This window comes from Gobius niger (assembly GCF_951799975.1).
Source record: "Gobius niger genome assembly, chromosome: 10".
In the NCBI taxonomy this organism is placed as follows: domain Eukaryota; kingdom Metazoa; phylum Chordata; class Actinopteri; order Gobiiformes; family Gobiidae; genus Gobius; species Gobius niger.
In genome coordinates this window covers 13586066-13613089 of record NC_136861.1, presented here as the reverse complement: position 1 = coordinate 13613089, position 27024 = coordinate 13586066, and the positions used below count along the sequence as shown (strand labels likewise).

Here is a 27024-nt window from a genome sequence, read left to right as displayed (position 1 = left end):
GGCACCGGCATTGCCCACTATACTTCTCTCGCATGTGGAAAACTCCCCGTGGGCACATTCGCTATTATTTGGAGTCCCGGCGGGTGAGGGCAATAGACAGAATACACCAAACGCAACAACACCATTGAGGCACACACGCGCGTGCACACACTAAAGGCCGTTTCATCTCTCTCATACTGGGACGGTGCTAGTGGGCAGGTGAGGCCCCCGCTACTAGCTCCTCTCTGAAAAAGGATCTCTCCACCCAGAGGGCTCAGCTGCGCACCGGGCCAGAGGGGTAAGCAGCTCTGTACTCCTGCCAAAACGAGATGGGGAGATGGAGCGGGACGGGCCAATGCTAGCAAATACACACACTAGGCTAAACACGCGGAGGCTTTTTCCAGTGCCAATCTGCGGTTTATGATCCTTGTCTGCTTGTCAGGTTCTTCATAAAGAGATCAGCCCAAGTGGTGCCCGAATCTGCACATAAATAAGATGGATGCTTCAAGGAGGTTGCCCCACGACACGACGCGGGGGGTGGGAAGTGTCGATTACGGGCGGTGGTCCTCGACTGGTCCGATTCTGGAGATAATTCTATTGTGAGATGCTTTACAATAGAATACGAGCTAGACACAAGAACACGATGTCCTTAAAATGAAGTCAATTTGTAGTAACCGAAATCCTTTGGACAGGTATGATGGATTTGGGAAACAAACCACAGATATTTGCTGCATTATCCAAATTATTTTCAAGATCATTAACCCCCAAAAACGTGACATTACAAGGATTGCATTCCGCTACCCATTTCTGCTTGAATTTTGACTTAAAGCTGGGTTATATTACTTGAAGTTTAGAAATGTGTTTAGATATAAAGCTTTGTTTAGGATGAGTTAACAAATCACTAACTCTCAACTCAATACTTGGTACGAGACTTGGAAAAAAAACAAAATCAAGACAAATCAGGAATGCACAAAGATATTCAATAACTGTCCTGAATATTGGTGAGTTGCAGGTTCTAGAATATGATGATGTCATTGGACCCAGCGGGGGGCAGGAGCCAGTTTTTCCTATTAACAACATCACACTTTCACAAGTCGTAGCTAAAAAGAAAATACATGAATTAAAAAAAGTCACTGGGTCCATGATCTCTCTGTACCAAAAATGTCCTCAAAAACAAAATATTTTTGCCTCTATATAATAGTATAGGCCTTTAGAATGCTGTGATGTCAACTGCAACCCACCTTATTATTGTACTAAACCATTTCAACACTTTCAGGTCGATTAATTATTTTCTTTCACCAAACTGTGACAAAACAAGACTTTAAAAATACAAAATAGGACCAAAAAAAGGCTTAAACATAACTAAATTCGAAAAAATTATTGAAAGTTTTGTAATTTATCACTCAGTTTGTGGCTTCTAACGTCGCAAGAGTGACAATTTGCCGATATATTGCAAATATCCGCCGACACCCTTTTGTGACCTTCCCACAATGCACCAGTCGGGGAGCCACTGTCTGAAACACACAGAGAGACCGCGGACAGAGAAATTAGTCGAACAAGGCAGTGTATTAGAGCCGCAATCTGGTGACCTCGGCCGACAGTGAAAACAGACAGCTCATTTGTGCAAGAGGACACGCGAGAATAAATTAATTTGTTACCAAAACTGACAAAATTATGACCCAAGTTAATAGTCTGGTCATAAATATTAACAGCGCACTGTTTAAAATTACTGACCAAATCTTCACATTGAGGCGCGTCAAAGACAAACAGTCAAATGTAGATCTCCCGCTAAAACGTTTGATGTATTTCATGTCATTCTCGTGTCCTTCAAATGAATGCTGTATGATTTGTAACTTTATATGTCTTTAATCATCATTGTGAGATTTCAGAGCTTTTGGGGCAATCTGTATTTATTGTAGCCTGTATCCGAAAAACATATATTTTCCATTCCATTCGTACAAAAAGATTAGGATTTTGAACACACTGAAAGGGCACATCTTCACCTTTTTGGTTTTAATGCACACTTGGCGAACAATATGAGCTTCACTTAACTTAAGAAATTGTAATTTAGTGATTACAACAGTGGTTTCACAAGTTACGGACCTTTATAAAATTACTTTTCTTTTATTATGCAGTCTGACACTCAATTTGTAATATTGGAGTGTTGGGCAAGTTACTTCAGAATTTTAATATATTCTATACAATTACAGCTTTAAAAATGTAAAAGGTGTGTGTTTAAAAAAATGTGGTTACACTACTTTGAGTTACTTTTGAGTTACTTTTGGCAAAATGTAAACTGAAAATGGTAATGCCACTGAGCAAAAGAGCAGTTTCGGGGAGTTTGGTATTTTTTCGTTTGTGCATCAATACAAACCCTTTAAATGCACTTGTAACTCGAGCTTAAATTGTAATGACTAATATATTCCTGTATTTAAGTAAGTAATAAGTAATATGTAAAATTCCTTAGTTACAGAAAAAGCAATATATTTTTGTAACTCCTTACTTTTGAAATTTGTAAAAAAAAAAAAAAAAAAAACTCCATTCACTGATCACATGATGTGGCTGCTGTGCGATGTGATAAACAATCACGTTTTTCCCTCATATTTAGTCCGGTTTACTATGTAATTTTGCCGGATTTTTGTGGAAAGTATCAAAGCTAGACATTTTTTAAAACTATATGAAATAAGCAATCAGAAAAACAATGTATCCATTTGCTCTGGTGCGTAAAAAAAAAAGTGTGACCTGGTGCGACAATAGCGATAACATTCATATGGGGAGTAAAAAATTTAGTTTGGTGTAAATGCATGAAATTCGGCAGAAATTTAAGAAATTTGGCCGAAAAATTCCATCTGGTGATTCAAATACAAAAAAATCAATGAAACCCTGCCGTAGCAATGACCAGAACTTCCCATTTACTCAATGGGAAAATGGTATAATTGCACAATTTTACAAAATGACAAGGGTAAATGGAAACATTGTTTTTTTTCTCATTGCTTATACCATAAGGTTTCCAAAAATATATAGTTTTCATACTCTCCATGAAAATCTCTCAACATCGGAAATCTAAACATAGTGAACCGGACAAACTGATGCATCTGGGTTTTATTTATACAATTTCACCCTCCCGAAATATAGCTTTAAGTAATATAGTTCCTCACTAACAAAAATAAGACTTCTCACTCCATCACCTTTCAACCAACAGAGGAAATGTAAGAAATCTTACTCCTCTAAACTCCTCTAAACAAGGTGCTGTTACAGCCACAGAATTAACTGATCTGAACGATAATGGAGATAACTGATAATCGCACAATAATACCCCAACAAAAATCAATTCAAGCCATCTAAAGTTTGGTGTAAATGACAGAAATATCAGGCGCTCTTTCTTATTAACCACCAGTCAATAATGTTTTCTAACTCAGTGCGCATCAAGGACATTCAGCACGTCACCTCTTTAGTCTGGCACTGTGCACATTGTCAGTTTTAAGCCATTAGCAGCAAATTCACCTGCGTGTTGTTGAATAATTAAAGGCGCGCTGCTTGTTTAACTTGTTGTGCGTCCTACTGATGCCGCTTTGATGTTCTTTGACGGTGACCTGGCACTGACGCGCTCCGGGAAGACTCACGGACGCATGCACTGACATCTAGTGGCCGCTCTAGGAACAACATCCACAAAGAGCAGAATGAGAGAGAAACACGGTTCAAACGGTCGCAAGACTTCCTTTTAATAAACTGAACCAAGAAAACACTTATTACAAAATATTTTTCTTTTTTTCTGTTTTTTACAGTCACGTTAAAGTCTCTTTTTCTGTTGTTTCCTTGTCCAACAAAAATAAATAAACGGAAGCGTGAAATGGACCGTTACTTTTTAACCGGGCGTTATTTTCTTGGAGAAAGTAACCGCACAAAAAACAAAGGGAAAAGCCATTGTATCACACAAGGAGACAGATGAAGCTTCAAAGAGCATTAGTGGAGGAAAAAAAAGCCTGTTTATTGAAATTGTGTTATTCTCTGGCTTCTGAAAAGATTTTGCAGGATCAGAAAGCGGCCAATGTAGTAGTTTGCCCCATTTGCAAACACAAGCAATAGTCGATTTGTCACAGTAAAATGCCAGAATGTTTTCAAGTTTGACGAAGAGGTGAGAACAGGAAATCATTCCTATAGATGGACACAGAAAGGTTGTAGGTACCATCTAAAGCTCATACTAAGCCCCTTCTCTGCATTAGGGCAAAGTCATAGGGGATTCAATCAGGCACAATGCATGGGAGCTACTTGGCAGACTTACAACATGAAGATTTTAATTGTCGCCGTTTGCTTTGTCTTTGAATAGTCTCTACAAAACATGAATGGGGTGAGACTGTGGTATACAATCACATGGGTGGCTTTTTAAAAGCTTTCATTGAGTCCATTGGCAGCTGAGTGGCCTCCACACGGCACAGTACAGCTCATTTCATGTCATGTAGTTTTTCCTTACAACAATCTTAACCCTAAACAACAATGTGCAGAGCAGTCAACAACCATCCTAACAATCATTTGACAAAACCTTTCCATCTCAGTACCTGCTTGCTTTTTTCTGTGGACTGCTTCACCGTCACCCAAACAACAAGCAGATAGGGGGCGCTCTCTTGGCCACAACATCGGTCACTCACTCCACACGGGGTCAGCGGGTGTAGCGCAGGTCCTGGTCTTTCACAAACTGAGCCGTTTTGGTTGTGGAAGTGCACACTAGTCCAGAGGAGGCCTCAGCAGCGGTGGAAGGCTTAGGGGGCGATGGCGGAGGGGGTTGTCCCGCTGGCGAGGGGTCCTGGCCGGGCTGAGAGTCGGGGTCCTGTTGGGAGATGAGCTGGAGTAAGGCGGCTGCCACCGCTGGGCTGATGCCCTGCCCGGGCTGGGTCTCTGCACCGGGCTGAGGGGGCGGGGGTGGTGGGGGCGGTGGAGGGGGGCTGGGGGGAGACAGTGGGCGCTGCATGGTCACTGGAGGGATCTTTAGCGGCTTCTTTTGGGACGTATCTGAGAAAACCAAAGAGGAAAGGGCAAGCGTTAGACATGATCGGCAGCTGTTTGATGTGACTGGAGTGAACAGGAGTGATCGAGACTGCTTGGAACTTGCATGAGCGCACTTTGGGGAAACACACTGTGGCCTTTGGTGTCAAATTATGTAACCTAATCTGAATAGTTGAATAGTTAAAAGCAGAGCAATGGAAACTGCATAAATTATATTTATTCCATTAAGAGGAAGCCATTGCCGATCTTAATCAATTAGTTTTAAGTTTGGCTTCCTTTTGCCTACTGCAATCTAGAAATATTTATAGCCAATATAGCTCTTATGTGTACAGCATTATGGCCAAAACTGAAAATAATTTTAAAAAAGTAAAATGTATTCTCCTAGTATGAAAAGCAAAGCCCCTAAACCTCCTTTAAATCTTAAATGGCAAGCCATGTCCAAAATCATTCCTAACTTTCTAAGATTTCTCACATCCCAGTTCTTCACAGGGATGTGATTATAAGCATGTTCCACAACTTTCAGGAAGCATACTGTACACTAAGCCTGCTAGTTAAAGAAAAAGGTATTTACTGACAAAGATCTGGTTCTATAAACTGAAGGACAAAACTAATTGTATTCCACAACTAGAAAATCTGGTATAGGGCCTTTAAAATAAAGTACATAAACGAAATTTTATGGCCTACAGGCTCAAATAATTTTTATAAGGCCAATAAAGCAAATGAAAAGAACATTTTTGAAATGCGGGGTTGATCCAATATATGCATATACTGTAGGTTGTTGCTTCAGTGTGTTGCTGAAAGTACAGCTACATGATACATTGGAGAAGTGATTTTCTTCCACATTTGCAATGAAAACAGTGTCATTTCAGGACTTAGCAGAAACAACAGTTACCATCTCGATGTCAGCAGCTCATGAAACACTTTTATTCAAAGTACTAGGTCACATTTGAACGCATGAGTCAGAAGAACAGTTGAAACAAAAGGTGTGACAAACTAAAGTTGAAAAAAAATTAAAAAAAATAACACATGAAGGTGAAGTCTAAAGATCCAAAGCATTTATTACTTGTTTCACTTGATAATTTATTAGGCTTTTCTTCTTAAAAATGCTGACATTACAGACGTTCAGAAGCAACATCACTTCCAGGATCCGGCGGCTCCTTGACACCTGCGCTATAATGAGATGACGCCAGGGACACAAAAAACGTGCGGAGATGGGACAGATACAGAAACAAAGATTGTGAAAAATAAACAAGGAGGTGGCAGGGAAAACCGAGGAAGGAACTATTTCAGCCAAGCGCTAGGTTCTGCTGAATGCATTTGGCTGGTTTTTGGGTGGGGGCACGAGGCGCTCAGTCTGCCTCTGTAAAATTAACACAGTTGTAGGAATGTCACAGATGAGGCCTGCAATAAACAATCACCTTTAATATCGTTGTCTAATGATCATCAATTTCATTTTGGTAACATGGTACCAAAGCTGATCTAATCCCGCCCAACTGTCCCCCCAGTGCTAGCCACAGATAACCCTGCTTAGCCCGTCCGTCACTCCCTAGAGACTAAACCCAGACTTGCCCTTGCGATCAGTAGTAGTGGCAGACGAAGCGCGACTCAGTGCCTCCTCTGATTGGATGCCATTGCTCTCGTCGCTTTGTTCCGCCCCCTCAGTCTGTGGCTTGATGATGTGGCCCAAAATGAGAGCCAGCAGGTTGGCCTGCTCCTCTTGGCTGAGCGTGGGCGAGGCCTCCTGGGGTTCAGAGCCAGGAGGCGGCGGCGGTGGAGGAGCTGTAGTGCTGGATCGGTGTTCATCTGGCGCCCCCTGGTGGTGGTCGGAGGACTCGCTCAGGGCGGACAGGGACTGGCTGAGGGACTCCGCGTTGGACAGGTTGAGGACCTGCGCCACTTGGGGCAGGCTCAGGTCCGTTTGACCCTGCAGCAGGTTGAGCAGCACGGCCAGCTCCGTCTGATTCAGCTGCTCTGCCGCGGCTCCCAGGCCTAACGCAGTCACACAAACACAATTCAGACGAGCGAAAGGGGAGGCTTTGAGAGCTAACAATGAACTCTCCCATGAATGATTAAAGCATGAACAGTATTGACTTAAATCATTTTGAAATGCATGAAAGATTGAGATGTGTCAAGTACAAGGCCCAAGTGCATGTGTTTTGATAGCCTGGCCAGACAGAGGTGCACTGAAAACAAAACCTTTCCACCTAAAATTACCAATGATTTCCACTTAAAGCATTTTGTGTCGCATTGCTTTCCTTTAAATAGATTTTTATTTGTTTTTATTTTTTTGTTTACTGTATAGTCCATTTCATTAAGACACTACAGTAGCACTAAATGTTATGAATATGACTGGCCAGGCTACCTTTTTTTACAAGTGATTCAAATAAAATAGTGTTTGGAAACAGTGTAACTTTGCTGATTGGGTACTTGGCACTTAGTTAAGAGCATTACGTCCACCTTTAGAGCTGTGAGACTTGACGCAGATGTATCATGCAGTCTACAAACAAAGCAGCCACATCAAACTATAAATACACGGATGACCAATTTGCTTAATTTAGAACAGCACACAGAGGTTAGTACTGCTTTAGCTTGTATACTTTCCAAACACTCACTTTCAGTCAGAGATGAAGGTGGCTTTCCAGGCGGGGGCGGAGGGGGACTGGGTGGGGGCCGACTGTTCTCTCCACCGGACGTCCCAGTCGGGTCTTTTCGGGGCACTTTAGGCACAGGCACATCCTCGGACTGGCCGCTCTGACGCGCACGCCGCCGCTTCTTACTCCACAACTCGTGACAGTCCTGGTGGTGAGGAAGACTACACACACACACAGATGAAGCATTTTAGATTTATCTAGTTATTATTTATTATGGCCTGTGCAATAAAGCCTCATTTTGCCTGTGGTGGTGCAACAACAAATATATGTTTAATAGATTATCTGCTCTCTGACAAAAGTGTTTTAAAAGCATGTTGAAAATAGACGTCCGAAACAATTACCTAGTGTGTGGCGTAGTGAAGGCAAAGATTATCCGAAAAATATCAGGTAAAGTGAAATACAATGGAAACTTCAGCTGCGCCATGCTATGGGCGGGTTTGGCAGCTGGTACCTGGCAACCCTGTGTTCACTCATTGCCCTGATGGATACAGACAGCATCTCTGGAATCACCCATATATGGTCATGTGTGAAAACAGTTAAGGGGGGAAAAAAATTTGAGACTTGAGGAAAACTTTCTCTAATTATTCAAAAACTACTTTAACAAATGCTGAATTATGAATATAGTTTTCTATTAAATAAAGATAAAAAGACATGGAGGGGAGAAAAGTGGTTCAACAGCCCATAAATACATTTAAAAAAAACGCTAACATGATGCTACATGTTAGCATCGTGCTAATGCTAACGCTAGCTAGAGCTTGCTATGACTGCCGTTTTTTCACTTCTACAGAACAATCTGCTGTGAATCATCATCAATATCCATATGGACCCGATTTAGACTTTACTTTATTTGTACGTGATAAATAAGTTTATATTTCACCAGAAAATGGCTAAAAAGAGTGACAAACTGTTTCCCAAAAGATTCTCTTTTCCCCCTCGGCGAGGCCACGCCCCCTTCTATGACGAGATGCCGTCTGTATCTATACGACGAACAAGAACAAGCTCATCGGCCACTTAACATCTGCAGATACATCTTGATAGTGTTTTTTGCATTACACTCATGTTTCATCTTTATTTCCTCTATAGGCCAACTGTGCCACACTGCTCTAACCTCTCACCACCTGAAATATAATAATTAAAAAAAACTAAAGAAACTGCTACTGACTCAGGCGGGGGCATTTTGTTGGGCTCCACGTCGGACAGGAAGTCACTGCTCAAAGCCTGTTCAGAAGTGCAGCGGCGCATGGGGTCGAGGGTCAGCATTCGGTCAAACAGGTCCAGGGCAGAGAGCGGCAAACTGTCAAGAAACACAACAGCGCTTTAACAAGAGAAGCACAAGGCCAGGAACATGGGCTGAAATACATAATATAAAATAAATGGTGAAGTCGAGCAAGTTTTAGAGAAAAGGTCATGTTATGAACAAAAGTGCAACAATGTACAGAAATGAAAATAAAGCTAATACAAACAGATGCCTCACCTGGGCAGAAACATGCAGTTGCTAAACTCATTAAAAGAGCAGAACTTGTTTTATTTACTTGTAGTAAAGTGTAATCCTGTATATGCCGTATAGAGTCACATCACAAACATTTGTGGGATAAAAAGAGCTTATTTTTGCAGAGTGCAATGAGCGTTTATAAACCCACAAGTAACACCTTAACACATTTTGCCTGGTGCAGGAGTTACATTCCTGTACAGTAAACATTACTGTGCTGCTGTGCTCCCTAAAAGTTGTGAAACCTGCTCATCAAACTCATCCCTGCAAAGAAAGACATTAGGAAATGTGCTTCGAATGTGTCTTTGGACAGAAACGATCAATTTAAACCTTACAGGCTCCCCTTTTTTGGTTTGAAAATAACAAATTAAATGTAAAAAATTGCAGCATGTAATAACTTCAGTGATAGTCTTAGTTTTAATGTTTTAAAATTCAATAGTGTCTGTGTTGTGTCTGCCTGGGCCTGCAATGTAATGTAAATAGGACTGCAACTTACGATTATTTTGGTAATTGATCAACAAATTAGTTTTACGATTAATCAACTTAGCTGTGAAAGGTGCAACGAAATTTCAATTTTTTCAAATTCTTCTACCACATAAAACTAAAGTGGCGCCACTTGAGGACATGTTCATGGAGTAAACTTAAAGTGAATGTTTGTAGGAGAGTCTACAAACTCTTTTAAAAAATAGTAGGTTTTCATCAAAAATACATAACTGTCATGTCATTTTTGCTCTATTTGAGTCTGTGTTTACTAAAAAACGATTAATCAATCACTAAAACAGTTGTCAACTATTTCAATAAGCGATTAGTTGTCAATTAATCGATTAGTTGTTTCAGCCCTAAATGTGACATAATATCAAATAATGTTTTATCTAAAGTATATCCCCTTTGCTAGCATCTTGGCAACAAATAGAAATCACCAGTCCCATCACTTTGACCAATGAGACGACGGGAGGGCAGTGGGATTTGTCTACTTTTGAATGTTCATTTTCACTCTCATTTTGCAGTGGCTTTCAGTTCGAATCAGGAGGGGAGGGAGTTTTAGTCTAGGTTAAAGCTCGATTTGCCACTCGCCATGCAATTAGGCAACTGCGTGCGGAATTATTAGGAAAGTGAAGTTTTCTTGCCATATTGTAATTTTGTTTTAAACTCCAAACTGTAAAATTGAAAGCCTGCAGCATCTTAGGTGTTGAGCTACTGTGTAATGAGAGTCAGGTCCACAGTCCGTATCGGGAGAGCAGAATTATTATGCAGTTTCATTCACTCTAACAGACTCTGTAAAGCGCTTGTCGGAGGGATGCAGAAGGGCCTCTGTTCTCCCAACCATTGCCAAGATATTAAAGACTGAACACAGAAGCTTAAATAACTAGACTGGGCCAAAAATCTCTCAAGATTGATTTCACAAAGTGTTTTATGGGCTGCTGAGACGACAGTAACTCTGGATGGACCAGGAGGGTGGGGTCCCAGGCTGGATCAGTATTGGTCAATAGATTTTGAAATAGACCCAGTAATCAGAGATATTAACTTACCGACTTTCTACCTTTGCATTTCTACCATATTAATCTCCATCTCAAAAGATCCTCTGCAACATGAATCAAAGAACTCATCTTTGGATACTCACAAGGCAAATTCTTCCCGTAGCCTGCGCCTGTATTGCTTCTTGGGTTTCATGGTGTTGAAGAGGGGCAGTTTGATGACATCAGGCCAAGCGGCGGGACAGGGGCTGCCACAGAGACGACTAAAGAGAGAACAGCCAAAATGTCAACAGCAGAAGAAGAAGAAGAGAGAAAATGCTTTATTAAAAATAAAAAGATGGCAAATACCTGATGAGCTCCAGCTGCAGTAGCTCCTGGTTTGCTTGAAATATTGGCTTCCTTGTAAAGAGCTCACCCAGAATACACCTAAAATATAGAATCAAAGATAAATAAAACCTGCTAAAAAAACAAGTTCCTTCTATTGTTGTTAAACTCGCTCCGTCAAGATTAAAAGTGTGAAATCAGAACAGCTTAATAAGGCATAAAGAGTTGCCCTAATTATTTGCTTAGTTTTCATTGTTGCGACTCAAAAACACTTCTCTTGCATTAGCAGGGTCACTATGGGTTCGCGTGGTGGGCGGAGGTTTTCTTAACCGAGGCGACGCAAATGAACAACAAGCCCCTCACACAAGATTCACCTTTTAAACAACTTTAAACACAGTGGCATTTGTTTTCTAAATCACCATTCTGTAGCGTCGATTTGTAGTCAACAAACCGCAGATCATTTTGACCAATCAGGAGGACATTCTTCTTGCATGTTTCTGGTGGCACTGGAGCCTTCGGTTAGTCTGGTTAAGTTTGAGACCAGTGTTATTTATATGTGACCAACTCCATAAGCTTTGCTAATATTTAGAAGTCTGGCTTTGTTGTTTTGTCGGTTCAATAAACGAGGCTCCCCCAGACTCTGCTCTACTCACTACAGCGATAGCTATTATTGGTTGTTTTTCTTGTATTCTGTCGACCGCCCACACAGGCCTGTCACAGCTGAGACTATTGCGTGGGTTTTATGAACAGGATTAGCCTGAACCCCTACGTTCGAGTCACTAACTCAAGTGTAGATTAGAGGACAGAATTGTATTCTCAGGAAGCACTTTCGGGTTGATTAGGATGTAGACACATTTTTGTCTTAATTTATTCCTTGACCCAAGGTTCAGCACATGTTACTTGTTTAGAGTGGGTCTATTTAGTTGTCCTAAGGTGCTTCTTGCATCCAACAGCAGAGCAACAGTAATTGGGTGGGTCTGGAAGTCCTCCCCCAGAAAACTTTAGTGATTGATCTAATTGACAGAATATTAAAGTACTTCAATAGGTCTTTAGATCGCTTTTATGCACCACATTTTTTTTATGTTATGATTATAGAGCAGAGAACACAAGTGAAACTCGGAAACTTGGATAATCGTTAAAAAGTGCATTCATTTCCGTTATTCAACTTAAACTGTGAACATAATATATGATATAGACTCATTACATGCAAATGTGTAGCCTTTATTTGTTATCATTTTGATCATGGCTCAGCTTGTAAAAACCCCAAATTAAAAATCTCATAAAATGAGAATATTTTGAAAATGGACTGTGAGCCATAATCATCAAAACTATAATAAAGGCTTGACATATGTCACTTTGCATGTAATGAGTCTATATCATATATTAGTTTCATATTTTAAGTAGAATTACAGAAATAAATGAACTTTTGAACGATATTCTAATTTTCCTGAGTTTTACTAGAGCATAAAGATATGAGACATTATTGATTTAAACAGGGCAGGGCGATGTGAACAAAAATTGATATCACGGTATGAAAAAGTAATATCACAATAACGATGTATTTGGCGATATAATTTACACCTGACAAAACACTTCAAAATTAAAGCCTTTAGACAATAGGTCAAATTAATTTAAAGCTTTTTTTAATCTATTTATTGATCTAAATCTCTACCTTCGTCTGGAAGAACACGAAAGCTAAGATAAAATAGCTACAATATTTGCAACTTCATCTCACAGTGAAATGCTCCTGTAAGTTCACAGCCTCCGGGCAGTTTGTGTTTTATTGTCAGGAGACTGGAGATAGACCTGTGAGGATTAATGCGTTTGGGACACGTGCTTGCCAACAACATGAGTCAAATTGTAGTTTTCATAGTTTTCAAAGGATCCACTATTTTTCTTTCGTTCGCGTCTCTCCTGGTGCACGGGGGGCGACCGGGGCAGAGGCACAGATACACAGGAGGGAAAGAGAGAGAGAAAGGCTTACGTGAGAAGAAAACAGGTGAGGATTTTATTAGCCTTAACCGCGTTTGCGTCGTGGTTTTCTTCACCGTGTTGTTCGTTATCATCTAAACGATAAATCTCCCACCTCTAGTTAAGACTAATAGATGAATCCTGTTTTAGACATAAAGCCTGGTTTAGACCTTGTTTTGTTGCTTTCCCCCATAAAATAAGTTGTATTTAAATGTGTTTAGATTTTCTGGGATAATAGGTCTAAGTTTAAGAACAGCCAGTGTAAAGTGACACCACACGGACCCGCAGCTCCAGACGTCGATGGCTGGAGAGTAGCGCTCTTCACCCAACAGCAGCTCCGGAGGTCGATACCACAACGTGATCACTTTGTTAGTGTACGGCCGACTGAGGACACACAGAAAACACAGTCAGGGACAACGTATTACCCTGTTTGAACAACACATTTTAAATACTTCTCATGGGGGCACATTGTTTTAACACACTGGAATAAAAAATAAACAAATGCTACAGTTGTATCTAAAAAAATAATGTGGGTGAATTATTGACTTTTTTGACTTGTGGCATTCGAAAGGCAACAGCCCCATCTAGTGGAACATCTTTCAATCCGGAAAACTACAAAGCACAACAAACTAGTTAGAGGATTTTGTTCTTTATTTTCACCTAAACTTCTAATTAGATTTTGATTAGTTTTGTAAACTACACTGACAAAAAAATACAGCTAAACTGGTTTGTCAAGTTTATATTTGCACATACCTTTCCTCAGAGCTGTAGAGACGAGCCAAACCGAAGTCAGCCAGCTTGATCTGACCTCTAAAATGAAACAAAACAAAAACATTACAAAACTAAGACTAGAAAGATTTTCAGTTTTTCAGAGTTGATAACAGTGAGTTATCACCAAAGCAGCATGTTACACAATTTAAAGTGGTTATGCAACACAGTTATTGCGTAATTTGGGACTTCAATGCATTTTTGTTCCTAGACTTAAAACAAACTTATTTTCATAAATGTATTTTCCCACGTTTATTTGTGATCAATTATTTATTGATTTTCCATTAAGAATGTAGAGATGAGAGTCTACATATCAAATTCAGCATGTACTGAGTACAGCGAGACACATGGACAAAAATATACAAAATGGTACAGGTGCATGCAGTTAAGTTAACTCAAAAGTAGCACGCAACCCCCGGCCCATCTACCCACCCCAACCATCGGGACCCATAGACCCAGAAATTATGGTATCTTCTCAGCACAAAACTCCAGACTGACATTAGGAGGTTTTTTGATCTAGCGTTTTCATTGAGTAAACCAGGAGAGAACAGATACAGAAATAAAACAGGAACACTGCAGCGGTGTGTCTGTTGCTGCGTGCCAATTCACGACCGAGCAACAACATGGCATCAAGGATATAAATATTCAACTAAACATCGCAGGATTTACTGCAGTAAATACTTTGTCCCGCATTGTATATTATTGAATCTTGTATTATGCATTTGCGAGGCCCACAGTTCCAGTTTAGTCACGTCTAGTGTGGTGTCTTCCATTAATCTCCCATATTTTACCTTGTTGTCGACTCAGTCGATCTTAAGTTTCCGTGGCCGATAAAATTTTTCATTCATTCATTTAATTACAGTATATATATCTTTAAAGGGGCTAGATGCAAGTTTGCCATTTTATACTCACTACTGCCACCTCAGGTCATGTGTGTAACTGCACCTTCTATATTAAAGGAATAGGCCACCGTTTTTACATACTGAGATATGCTGTTACCTCACTTTAGCCGAGTTAATATATCCCCGTCTGGTCTTTGTCCGTGTGCTCTGTCACGCAAACGGAGCACATACGCAGCCTCTCCCACATGTCACATAGCTCCAAAAAAGCTCACGATAGAAGCTACCAAGCTCTTCCACGTGTTCCCTATTTAAATAAAGTTACGTGAAGTGTTTTCATGCGAAGTATATTTACACAGAAATGTAGCATGTCGATTTTATAAGCAAATAAAAAGGGGGACTATATTGTGAGGCGTAATGATACGAGGAGCAAAACGTCCGCGCAGTAACTCCTAAAGACTTCCCCCGCTCACTTCCGTCAATAACCTTTAGGAGTTAATGGCTGGAACATGTAGGGGGAGGAAAATACATTATTTTAACATTTTTAAACTCTGTATAGCCCCTTTAAGCACAAACAAGGTTTACTATTTATTCACCAAAAACTTTAAACACGAAGTGGAATTTAACAGTAAACCAACTTTTGTCAGCTGATTAACATTTTATGACGTTCTAAGTGTAATGTCAACTGTTCACCGTCCAGTAGTGTGGTGTTCCATTTTAGAGTAAACTAATGTATTTTGGTGTAAAAGTGTGTGTGCGCTGCTGGTCAGGGTTAAACAGTTAACTGCGATTTGGATTTTTTGAGTCAAACGAGCCAGCAGACGTCATTCAGCAATGCATCCAAACAGCATCAGGTGCGTGTGTCATAAGTGGCACTTCCTGCTCCATAGATAAGCTAGCAACACTTCTGAGGTATGACATGTGCGGTTCTTTGAGACATCCCTCGCCCGTCCTACTCACACAGATCTAAACTCTGAGCGTCTTAAACCCACTCTGCTGAGTGATGGATGAAATAACATCACGATGGAGAACCACCACTGCCCCCTCCTGTCAGAAACACGCACTGATCTTCTGTAGGCTTAGCAAAGAGAGTGCTCTGTAAATAAACTACATTCAGACTGCAGGGCTTAATGCTCAATTATGATTTTTTTTTCCATGTTACTCTCAAATGCCACCTGTGATCTCAGTCTGTGTGTGTGTCGCGCATGCGCAGTAGACAGCACAGCACTCTGCTGTTTGAGGAAGTAAACAGAAAAAAGCGCTGCCGATCTGGCAAAGGTTTTTGGACGCTAACGGAGCGAGTTCATCAATAACCAAGTCATTTTAAGAAGGAAGAGAGAGTTTCTTGGACTATGGACTTTTGTGGAGAAGAGACAGTGATGTAATGAGAAACGTGCTGCTTTGGATTTCAGCCGTGGAGAGGGAGGTAAGCGATGTCACTCACGCTCACTTTATTTATAATAAGTGCACCTTCCGCTCACGTCTACTTTAATACAGAGTGAATGGAATCTGTAGCGCATCGATGGCGTGTTGGTCGGATAAATGCGACCGGGCCGTTCAGACTGATGTCGCATTGCAAAAGCTCAGATGTGTATCGGATTTAGGACCACATATCCAAGCGGCCTGGGCCGCATTTGAAAAGATCGGAGCGGTGTTATTCACACAGTCATGAAAAGATCAGATACTGATGGAATAGGGGAAAAAGAGTTGGGTCATTTCTGCCTTCAGTTTTGAGCCTGAAGAGCCAGAGTTCTTCAGGCTAGTTTAAGTAACCTGCTAGAGACACGACGTGTTAGTATGATAATGCCATTGAGTCTCACGATCCAAACTAGGGATGCACCGATACCGATGCCAGTATCGGGTATCGGGCCGATACCGCATGCTTGTACTCATACTCATTCATCAGGTCTCGATACCAGAAACCGATACCCTTTGAAGTCCGGCCAGCGCACCTACGAGGCGCGCCTCTCAGCTGAGGAGAGAAAATAGTAACAAACTGGAGAATTCTTTAGTGGAAATACAATAATCCACATAGAGCTTTCTTTATTACAGACAACACTCCCGAAATCAGAGTCTGTGCTGGATTTAACCAGAGCTTAATGTTGTTAGTGCTGCAGCGTGGAGTCTGCCGTGTTTACAACATACAGGCTAATGTTGCTAACTCGCGGCTAGCAGTTTTGGCCATTCTGACGCCGTTTTATGCCCAGGGGTTTATTCATCTGAAAAACTAACCCAGCGACTAAAAAGTCCTCAGAAAATCAAAATTAAAGAGATACAGCATGTCCACAATGAAAACGCTGTAGCTACTCGCAAAGTTGCTACAAACTAAAATCTACACAGAGCTGAAGTAAAGACGAAAAGAGACCATTTACGTAACCATCTCAATACTATTGTTAAATAAAAATACATAAATGAATAAAGCACAGGCATTGGGGAGCGTTTGGACACGGGCTTTTCTGTCTATGACGGACAGTGCAATAAAAATTAAAAATTATATTGAATGAAAATAAAATAAATAAATAAATGGCATCAGCACAATTCTAATATAACTGCTCTTAAATGTGTCGCCTACTTTACTTAAGGAAATGTACATGAGTAAATGAACTAATTACAAACCAATCTGCTGTGAAAAAAGTAAGAATGTTGAAGAAAATGCCTTGTACTCGTATCGGTATTGGCAAGTACTTAAATCAAAGTACTCGTACTCGTATCGGTTTTAGAAAAAGTGGCATCGGTGCCCCAAACCTCCCACCCCCGATATCATTGTCCATCGCGATGATTCACTGTACACATTGTCGACTGCCAATTAAAGGAATAGGCCACCGTTTTTATATACTAAGATATGTTCTTGCCTAACCTTAGTCAAGTTAATATATCGCCGTCTGGTCTTTGTCCGTGCGCTCTGTCATGCAAACGGAGCACATACGCAGCCTCTCCCACATGTCATATAGCTCCAAAAAAGCTCACGATAGAAGCTACCAAGCTCTTCCACGTGTTCCCTATTTAAATAAAGTTACGTGAAGTGTTTTCATGCGAAGTATATTTACCCAGAAATGTAATATGTCGATTTTATAAGCAGATAAAAAGGGGGACTATATTGTGAGGCGTAATGATACAGGAGCACAACGTCCGTGCAGTAACTCCTAAAGACTTCCCCCGCTCACTTCCGTCAATAGAAGCTGCGTGACTTGTAGAGAGCCTTTTACTCTCCTTTACTCTAGCAGAAACTATATTTTCGGAAAGTGCTGCGCATTCCTACCTCATGGTCGAGGTCCTGAGTCCTGTGTCGTCGTCCGGGGTGAGTTGGAAATCTGTGAAACATTACTACACTATATACTTTCTGCTTGTTATCACTGCCCGGCACGATGCACGTAAAAGGCATTGTTCACAAGTTACATTTCTGTGTAAATATACTTTGCATGAAAACACTTCACGTAACTTTATTTAAATAGGGAACACGTGGAAGAGCTTGGTAGCTTCTATCGTGAGCTTTTTTGGAGCTATGTGACATGTGGGAGAGGCTGCGTATGTGCTCCGTTTGCGTGACAGAGCGCACGGACAAAGACCAGACGGGGATATATTAATACGGCTACGGTTAGGTAAGAACATATCTTAGTATGTAAAAACGGTGGCCTATTCCTTTAAGGGGACATTGCCCAACCCTACTCCAAAGTGTGATGAATGAAGGGCTTGGCCAATCAAAACTGAGTTGTGACGCCTGAACCATGAAAACTATCAGAGCCTGGATGGATCAAAGTACTAAAGCAACAACATGTTTGTCATTTTGCATCATAATCCCTCCGTAATGTGACTTGCCTGTTATTGAGCAGTATATTGGAGCATTTGATGTCTCTGTGCAGGAAGTTGTTTTTGTGGCAGTAGTCCAGGCCCTCCATCAGTTGCCGCATGAAGCTGCGGATGTGCTCGTGTGAGAACTGAACCAGGCCCGACTCCAGCAGGCCCATCAGGTCATGGTCCATGTACTCAAACACCAGGTAAAACGCACCTGTGAGCAAACAATATACAAACACTTGAGTATCACAAAGTTCAAAATCGAAGCAGCTCAACCTTTTGACATTTTGTAATATCTTCAAACGGTGAGATATTACATCTACCAGGATGATTGAAACGTCCTGCATTAAAGATGTACTAAACAAATCAAACCGTGAAAGTCGGAGGGAGTTAAATCAAATCTTTCAGCTGTTGCCTAAACCGTAGCCCATCCGCACATCCAGATTGTTCACTTGAGTTAATTATAAGCTCGCTTCGGCCGGAGTTCATAGTGAGACAGAGTTGAGACGTGACCACGGTGGAGAACATATGGTCCGTTTTTCTGTAGCAAATTTTGTGTTAACAATGTGGATCAACGGTGCCAAATGAAGATACTCTACTACAAGAAAATCAATTGATTAACACAACTTTAACATGTTTTAAATTAGCGAAAAAGACAGCAAATATATAGAAAGTACAATCTCATTTACAAAGAACAAAATGTCTCCATTGACTCTTATGTATAAATCCTGCAAACGCTATTGCTTACAAATTTACAAACATGTTCTGAAAAGGATTCTTTATTTTATTTTTTTGTTAGTTCATGTTTCAGTCTTCTCTGTGACATTCATGATACAACACATTTTCCACATGCGTTTTTGCAGTTTAACAGTTCAACTATGTCACCAAAAAGCTTGTGGTCTGGCTAGAATGTGCTACCCCCCAGAGCAGGGGCCATAAAAGTTCCTCCTAAAGCAGACCAGAACCCCATCTCTCCCTGAAAAGTGCACAGTGAACCAAGAGTGCCTGAGAATCCTCCCCTTCTCGTTCTGCCTCAGCTCACGCTCATCAAGGTAAAGCATTTACATCCTTTTACTCTCACAGGAACCAAACTGCTGTAATTAGCCCACTGTGAATTGAACAATCCTGAGAGAGACGAGAGAATATGGCCTGCCGATGGTCCCGCTGTAGAGCTGCTATCAAAGCTTAAAGGGATATTTCAGGATTTTTGACATAGGGCCTCATTTCCTAGTTATACAGAGTGTTGCTGATTTCTGGAGATACTTTTTTTTGTAAGTCGTGCAGTTCTTGTGTTTTAAGAGTTTTGTGGTACTAGGCTAGTGCAAGGCTAGCGCATTTCTATGGTATCAGCTAGCCTGCATTAAAAACAGTCTGACCCACTCCACAGTGCACCTGAGGCAAATCATTTATAACGCCAGACTAACCATATAAATGTGTTGATTTTTTTGATTTTTTGGAATATTACTGACCTTGCATCACATGAATGATCGCATATTGAGGGACTATTTTCTAGCAGATCACTCCGCCGCTGCGTAGCTTATACAACCACAAAGCTGCTCAAATATAAGTTATTTTAAATGCAAATGCAATGGCTCAAATTATTCTATCACCACAGACATTTACATGGTTAGTCGGCCGTTATAAGTGATTTGCCTCAGGTGCACTGTGGAGCGGGTCAGACTGTTTTTAATGCAGGCTAGTTGATATCGTAGAAATGCTCTAGCCTAGCGCCACGAAACACAAACATAAGAACTGCATGAATTCCACAAAAAAATATCTCCAGAAATTAGCAACACTCTCGATAACTAGGAAATGAGGCCCTATGTCAAAAATCCTGAGATATCCCTTTAAATCAGAAATGTGACCCAAAGTCAAATTACGCACATGTTTCTAAGCGCCCACCCACTCAAACATACAAAATAATATTGTGGTATAGTATGTTGCCATCATACCTTTATCTTTTTTGAAGTCCAGTGCATCCTGCTTGTCTGTGACAATTTCCTTCATGTTGACAACGCTCTGGTGTTTGAGCTGACGCAGGATTTTGATTTCTCGGATGGCTGTGATGGGGAAACCCTCCTTCTCATTATCCAAACGCACTTTCTTCAAAGCCACCAGTTCACCTGCCACAGTGGAAGAAAACATTTTACTCATCGAGCACAAGCAGTGAGCAGTTTGAGAAGATTCAAGTATTACCTGTGACTTTATCCTTGGCCTTGTATACTTGTCCATACGTCCCTTCACCAATGATCCCAATTATATCAAATTTATCTACACAGCGCTTGCCCCAGTCACTCAGCGTGTGTTGGCGCTCGCCATATCGAGGGCAGCAAATCCTGTCAATCAACAGGTAATGTATTTAAAACAAAAGAAAAGAGTAACATTTCAATAAAGAGACATCAGTGGACTTGACTGACTTTGGTCTCTTCTTCAGAGCGGGCAGGGGCAGCGAGGGGAGCTGACGGACAGGGGACTGAGGGGGAGAGGCGTCTGCTCCGGTCAGCGTCGGGGGCAGAGGCAGGTCAATGATGGACGTCCGGCTACGAATTTCCTTCTCTTTCCTCGATGACCTGTGAGGAGGAGTAGACTTCTTTGGACTGCAAAGGATAACAAAAATGTTTGCATTAACTGCACTAGGGCTGGGCAGTTTGGCCAAAAAAAAATTGTGTTTTCTTTTTACTCGGTGTGAAAGTTTATGGTTTCAGTCAATTTGCTTTTTGGGGCTGCTGGTCTTTCAAGTGAAGGAAGCTCAACATATTAGGCTACTGCAGTTTGCATGAATATACATTATATTTCATCCTTTTAGACATTTCAAACTCGATGTGGATACCGAAAGAAAACCTTGATCAGAAACTGAATGAACTCTAAAGTAGCCTAACAAAATAAAATAACCACTGCTGGATCGGCAAAGTGTTTGTATTTTAGTTTGTGAAATGCTGTTAAAGAATAACTAATATAAGATATTTAATGCACAAGTTGTAATGATCAGATCACTTCATGTAAGTTTATATTGATAGAAAATAGCCTGTCCCAAGGATAGTGTTGAAAATCCAGAGGTCCTTGTTAAATGTTTCCAATTACTTAATCAATAAATATAATTGATCTGTACAAGGCTATACTGATCTCACAATGATTAGAGGATCATTCACTTTTTCACTCTGAGAAAGCCACTTTCAAAAATGTCTCATCGGTTGATATCGGCAGATACTCAAACCCCCAGTATTGGTATCGGAAGCAAAAAAGCTGGATTGGAGCATCTCTACTGATTTTGATATCATGGCGAACAGAAAATCCACTTTATATGAACACTGTATATGTACTATATTTGCTATAGTAAACTTTTCTCGCCATTTCCATCTGCAATGAATTAGCTTCATTGCAAAACCCTTTTTGATTTTACCATGTGCTTTAAAAAATCATTGTAATAAACAGTCTAATTTGTTCTCATTAAATATTTTGATGAGAGGATTTTGGATTTGAACCATGACCATCATAACTCTTGGGGACATTCCTTGCACATTTCAAGTCTTCAATTTTAATTTCTGGATATTTGGGAGCCGAGCCAGGACGGATTGAAGAGCTTCCATTTCTTTCATATCCGCCGCCATTGCCAAACTACAACCCGCAAATCGGCGCAAATGCTTGACGTCACCTACAACACCCGCCTCCCCCGCTCGCTGAATGGTAGGTAGAAAGTCAACCGATGTAACACGGCCACTGAGATCAAGCCCTGACGTACATGTAGGGAAATTATGATTGACCGGAGTTTATGGATGGCTAAGGCCAGGGTAACAAAGTACAGGTACAAACAGTTAACATGTAACTATATTTTGGGATTGATATCATTTGATTCTGTTGAGAATTAGGAGGAAAAAAGGCTTAATATTCAATCTAGCTAACACATGTAAATGAATGGAAGCGGCTAGGCTAAGTTAAGCCAGTAGGAATAATGGTAATGCTACACTCGCAAACACTACAGTTTCTATCAAAACGCCCGCTCCTTAAGTAATCAGATCAATTTGACAATGGATGCATTTAGTTTTGGAACTTTGTTCAGGATTTTAGTAAAACTAAACAGCCTTTTAGCTCGAGGAAATGTTTTGGGAGCCGCCGGGTCCTCACTGTGCTCTGGGAGAGGAGCAGCAGGAGGAGCTGTTCTGTGCGGGCTAAACATGCAGCCGGAGGAAAAGAGTAAGTGTCGATACATACTCAAATGAATCAATTTTTTGACAACCCTACCAGATATGAAACTCACAAAGACAGATTTAAATGGTGGGCGATATGGTAAAATAATTCATATCACAATTGCCTCTGGCCAAGATCACAATTTATATGCATTTAGTATATTGCATTTTTGTCTTAAAGTTCAAAATGTTTATACTTCGCTATGAATGCTTGAATCCCCTTCAGCAGCATGGGCAGCGAGTGATGAAAAAGGTTTGTATTTGAGCACAGAGCTGCATTAAATCTTACACTTACACAACTTACAACACTGAATGACAATATGTCACTAAAGCAGATTGTCACAGGGATCAGATCATAATTCAGTTTTTATCATCATATCGCTGTTCTCTATTTAGATTCATTTTGAAATTGTTTAAAATGTTAATTTCTCTTTTAAATATGCCTCATCATCATAACAGTGAAACTTCATAGTTGGCCCTGAAGTTGTTTTAAGCGTTTTATCCTCAAACCTCAAGCACTGCTGCCTGTGATTGACTTGGTCTCCGTGGAGATCCACACACAAGGGGCGGAGTTTAGTCATTTACCTTTGATGTAGGTACTGGAGTCACGAGAAGATATAAAAACTAATCTACAATCAGAGACAGGGATCCATGAAGCCTGTCTTGTCTTACTTTGCTAAGTAAATAGCGAAAGAGAAACTAAAATGTGTTTGGCATCACATGTCACAGTCTCCTTGTGCAAGTATTTAACATCAATGTCCTTAACAAATCAGCCCTATGACCCTCATACAAACGCCCCCTGCTGTCACTGACACATTTAGACGCAGGATTATAGACATTTTTAAAGAATTGGCCAAAAATATCAGCGGTGCACATAGGTCGACCATTTCTATGATTGAAACCTTTACTATAATAATAAACGTTTCACTATAGTATAGGCTATTTGAGAGAGAGAAAATATTGGCCTATACATCAGCCATCAGCCATGCCAACCCCCTTCGTATCAGTTTAAGACACCAAAAATCCATATATTGGTTGGGCCCTATTGGCCACTGTAACAAAATGAAGCATTATTTGCCATGAATAGTTTAAACGTACCTGTCCTGGGCATTGCCGACCAGAACCGGGGGCAGGGGCAGGAGGGGCAGCGTTGACGTCTTGTGTAGTGAGCTGTGTCGAGCTGGGCTGCGGCTTGAAGTTGGCGTTGGTGACTTTGCTGAAGCTGCAGTGGGAGTTGAAGGCTGCGTGGAGGTTTCTGGTGGAGGGGGGCCGAACTGAGACATTGGTGCAGGAGGAGCAGGTGGGGCAGCAGGAGGGGGCGAGGGCTCGGGAGCAGAGGGAGAGGACACAAAGGTGCCCGGGGCCGTAGTCTGTTCTTCATTGTTGGGCCCATCCTGGGGGGGTTTAATCGACTGCGCCTCTGCTGCTGCGTCCTTCTCTGGTTGTGTTGTTTCTGTTTTGGTGGGTTTCCCAGGGCCGATTGTGTGTTTACGCCCGGCCACAGAAGGTGAAGCTGCTCCAGAGGCACGGGCAGCCGCCTCTGCTGCTTGTTGCCGTTCCTTCTTCCGGCGGCTGAGCTCAGCCCCAAGGCTGGAGTTGAGGGGCAGGCGGGTGGAAGGAGGGGAGCGACTGCTGGCCCGGCTGCTGTGGGTATTACCTGTCCCGCCTGAGGTTGCAGTACGTCTTTTACTGCGAGAGCGAGAGGATGACCTGCGAGACGAGTATGACAGAGGGGAACGACTCCGGGAGCGGCCAGAGCGTCTATAAACAAAACATATTAGTGAAGCATGGAGATAGTAACAGTTCAAGATTAAACTCAGAGAAAAGGCCTTAACTCAATGTCAATTCAGTGCTGAATTGCTAGCAATGAACGTGTTTTAAAACATGTATGAAAACTCCCCTTTAAAAACAAATAGTATAGTTCATGCCCATTCAATATTTTCTTGCATGCTCCCTGCTAAGTGCATGCAGCTTGTGTGGTAACTGGTAACTCACCTGGACATGGGGCTGGTGCTAGAAGACCGGCGGGAGGGATAGGGGCTGACAGAGCGCCTCCTGGCATAGGGACTGCTGTCACGCTCATAGCTGGAGGACCTGTGTCTGCCTCCATAGGGGCTGACAGACCTCTGCCGGCTGCGGCGTACATCCCCATACGGGCTGGGGCTGTGGGGGGCCCTCCGTCTGGAATAGCTCTCATCTACCTGATGACCATAGCCCACAGGACTCACACTACCTGCCCCTCGTCTGGGACTGGGAGACAAGGCAGAGCTGGTGCCCTTTCTTCGTGGGCTACTCCGACTAGTGGACTTGCCTTTAGGGCTCGCCTTTCGATTTTTGGAAACTTTTCGGTGGCTTCTTTCTGTCCGGTTCCTTTGTGAGGAGCTCTGACTACCATCTCCTCTGGGTTCTTTACGTTGCTGCCGTTCTTTCCGAGACTTCCCTGAGCGGCTACTCTCTTTGCTGCGAGATGATGATGTGCTGGAAGTGCTGCCTACACTGGCTGCAGGCTGCTGTGAGGAGACCTCTCCTCGTTTAGTGTCTTCAGATTGGGTCTGCAGCTTGGAGGTGGACCCCGATGATACTGGCCTGCTCTTGCTCTTCACTTGACTGACTTTGTCCCTCTCTCTGCTGCTCTTTTTATTTACTCCCGGCTCGCCATTTCCAGAGTCTCTGACTTTGTTAGGATCCCTAGCCTTTTTACGCGAGTGCCTGTGTCCCTTGTTCTCGCTCCTGGTATCGGCCCTGTCATCATCTGAGTGACCCAGACGATCCCCGCCCTCTCTGCCGGTGGGCCTTGACGGTGGGTCCGAAAACGTGTCGGAATCGGAGCTGATGTCGTCGTACTCCACCAGCGGCTTCACTGCATTGACGCCAGGCGGCGTAGTATCACCAAGGGTAGAATCGTCAGGATCCAGTGCAGAAAATTCACGATTTCTATTAAATTTGTGTCGTTTACGTTTTGAAGAGGAAGACGACATAGAAGACTTGACTTGTCCCTTGCTCCCTCTGCTCTTCAGGTCCTCCGCAGAGGTATGAGCGGCCTGAGCAGCTTCGGGCTTCCTCTTGGTCCCATGATGTCGGTCCGACCCAGGCATCCCTTATACCGGCGTCGGTACCGCTCCCGTGCCTGGGCCGAGCTGGTCCAGGAAATACATTAACAGGAGGGCAACTGTATCTATTTCCAACAGTAAAATGAATAGTTACAAAGCACAATTTGTGACTCCAAACACACCAGATAACACACAAGGCCGCTTACGTCCTGTCCTCTATGGCGCTGATTCATTCCACCGAGGTCCACGATCTAGTATCCAAAGTAGAAAAACTAAAATACGGTTTCCCAGGATGGTCACGCATGTAGATCTATTGAGTTTGTGCTTGAAAAAAGGTCCAAAACAAACATCAGAGCACAGTGTTGTCGTCTCCTTCTAAGGTTAGCTAGCACGGCTAGCTAGCTCCCGGCCGCTAAAAGCTGGCTTGTAAAAAGAAAAAGTCCCTTTGTGAAAGCTGTCCGTGTCCGGAGCCAAGTTAAATGAAGGTGTTTTATTCCAAGGGATTAAGCTCTTAGAAAGAAACAAGCAAAGTCTTCATTAATGAGGCTCGTTTCTCCAACAAATCAAACTTGACCCGGTTGGTACAGTTTACATGTTTCCTTTAATGTAAGATTTGTCCTCTATAAATTCAATTATGATTAGAAATCATAGTATTTTCGTGTGCAGTAGATGTTCCAGTTTATTATTAATGGCTCTGGGAATCAACCAGGCCTATATTTAGGGCGATGCTAGCGGATTTAATAACATCCACAGCCCTATCTGAAGGAGACTACAAACGCCATTGTGGCTCCTGAGACTAGAGGGTTCTGCGCACGGGGGAAGATACCGGATGCTGATGTCCTGTCAATAACGTTGGGTTTCTCTGAAGCAGCCAATCAGAGCACAGATCCCGCCTGTGATTCCGCCCCCTGTGCGTTCTGTGTGGCTGGTGACTTCGGTAGCAAAGCACATTTTCTACAATTTACTCATCTGTAAGAAAAAACCGTCAGTACACTCACTTATTGTGAGTGATATTTACACGCAACGAAATAGTTATAATCAGTCAAATATTTTTAACTGTCACAATATGCCCTTGGTGTTCCTATGTAGAACTCCGTCTTTTGACAGGTTGGCATAAGAATTCTGATTCGCTCGTTGGCTCTGAGGGGGCGTGGCCAGAACAAAACCAGGAAGTGGAGTTTGCACTGTTATCATGGATGTGTTATTCAATAATAAAGTTAAATGTTTGGTTTGTATGTATGTGACCTAGTTATTATCCATTTGTAAACACAACCTTTCTCTGTAGTTGCTATAGACACGGCTAAAAAAGATTATTTGGTAATTGAAGTACATTGTGTTTCTTGATTATTGGGTAATTTGGCAGCATCATTTGTTTATAGTTTGTAAACCTGTTAGCTTATAGAGTCATTGTTGCCAAGACAAAGACAGTTAACTGGACAGTCATCTTTTAACCCCTCAGTATTATCCTGATCTGGGCTGGAACAAGATGACCAGGTACCAA

General features: G+C 41.9%; 1 protein-coding gene across 2 annotated transcripts; it reads right to left on the bottom strand.

Annotated features, from left to right (window-relative positions):
• Positions 1–3753: 3753 nt before the first annotated feature.
• cdk12 (cyclin dependent kinase 12) lies at positions 3754–26324 on the bottom strand. Of its 2 annotated transcripts, none has more exons than XM_079564366.1 (15): positions 25730–26324; positions 24469–25648; positions 23572–24234; positions 20707–20859; positions 20486–20625; positions 20242–20412; positions 18314–18503; positions 13644–13700; positions 13173–13274; positions 10944–11021; positions 10742–10858; positions 8794–8925; positions 7593–7792; positions 6550–6969; positions 3754–4986 (listed from the first exon to the last, which is right to left on the bottom strand). In XM_079564366.1, the coding sequence occupies exons 2-15, from the start codon at positions 25566–25568 to the stop codon at positions 4637–4639; spliced, it is 3873 nt and encodes a 1290-aa protein (XP_079420492.1). In that variant the 5' UTR covers positions 25569–25648; positions 25730–26324; the 3' UTR covers positions 3754–4636. The 2 variants fall into 2 exon arrangements, with proteins under 2 accessions (XP_079420492.1, XP_079420491.1); XM_079564365.1 differs by having other exon boundaries at positions 3755–4986; positions 20707–20886.
• Between the last annotated feature and the right edge of the window lie 700 nt (positions 26325–27024).

Bases quoted from the DNA above. Each gene is read 5' to 3' on its own strand.
- cdk12 (XM_079564365.1), bottom strand. From the start codon at position 25,568: ATGCCTGGGTCGGACCGACATCATGGGACCAAGAGGAAGCCCGAAGCT. The intron at 13,275-13,643 runs GTATGTGCAAAT...GTGTGTCCTCAG, and splicing joins CTCTACAGCTCTGAGGAAAG to TCGGCCGTACACTAACAAAG. The intron at 4,987-6,549 runs GCAAGTCTGGGT...TGGTTTTCTCAG, and splicing joins CACTACTACTGATCGCAAGG to ATACGTCCCAAAAGAAGCCG.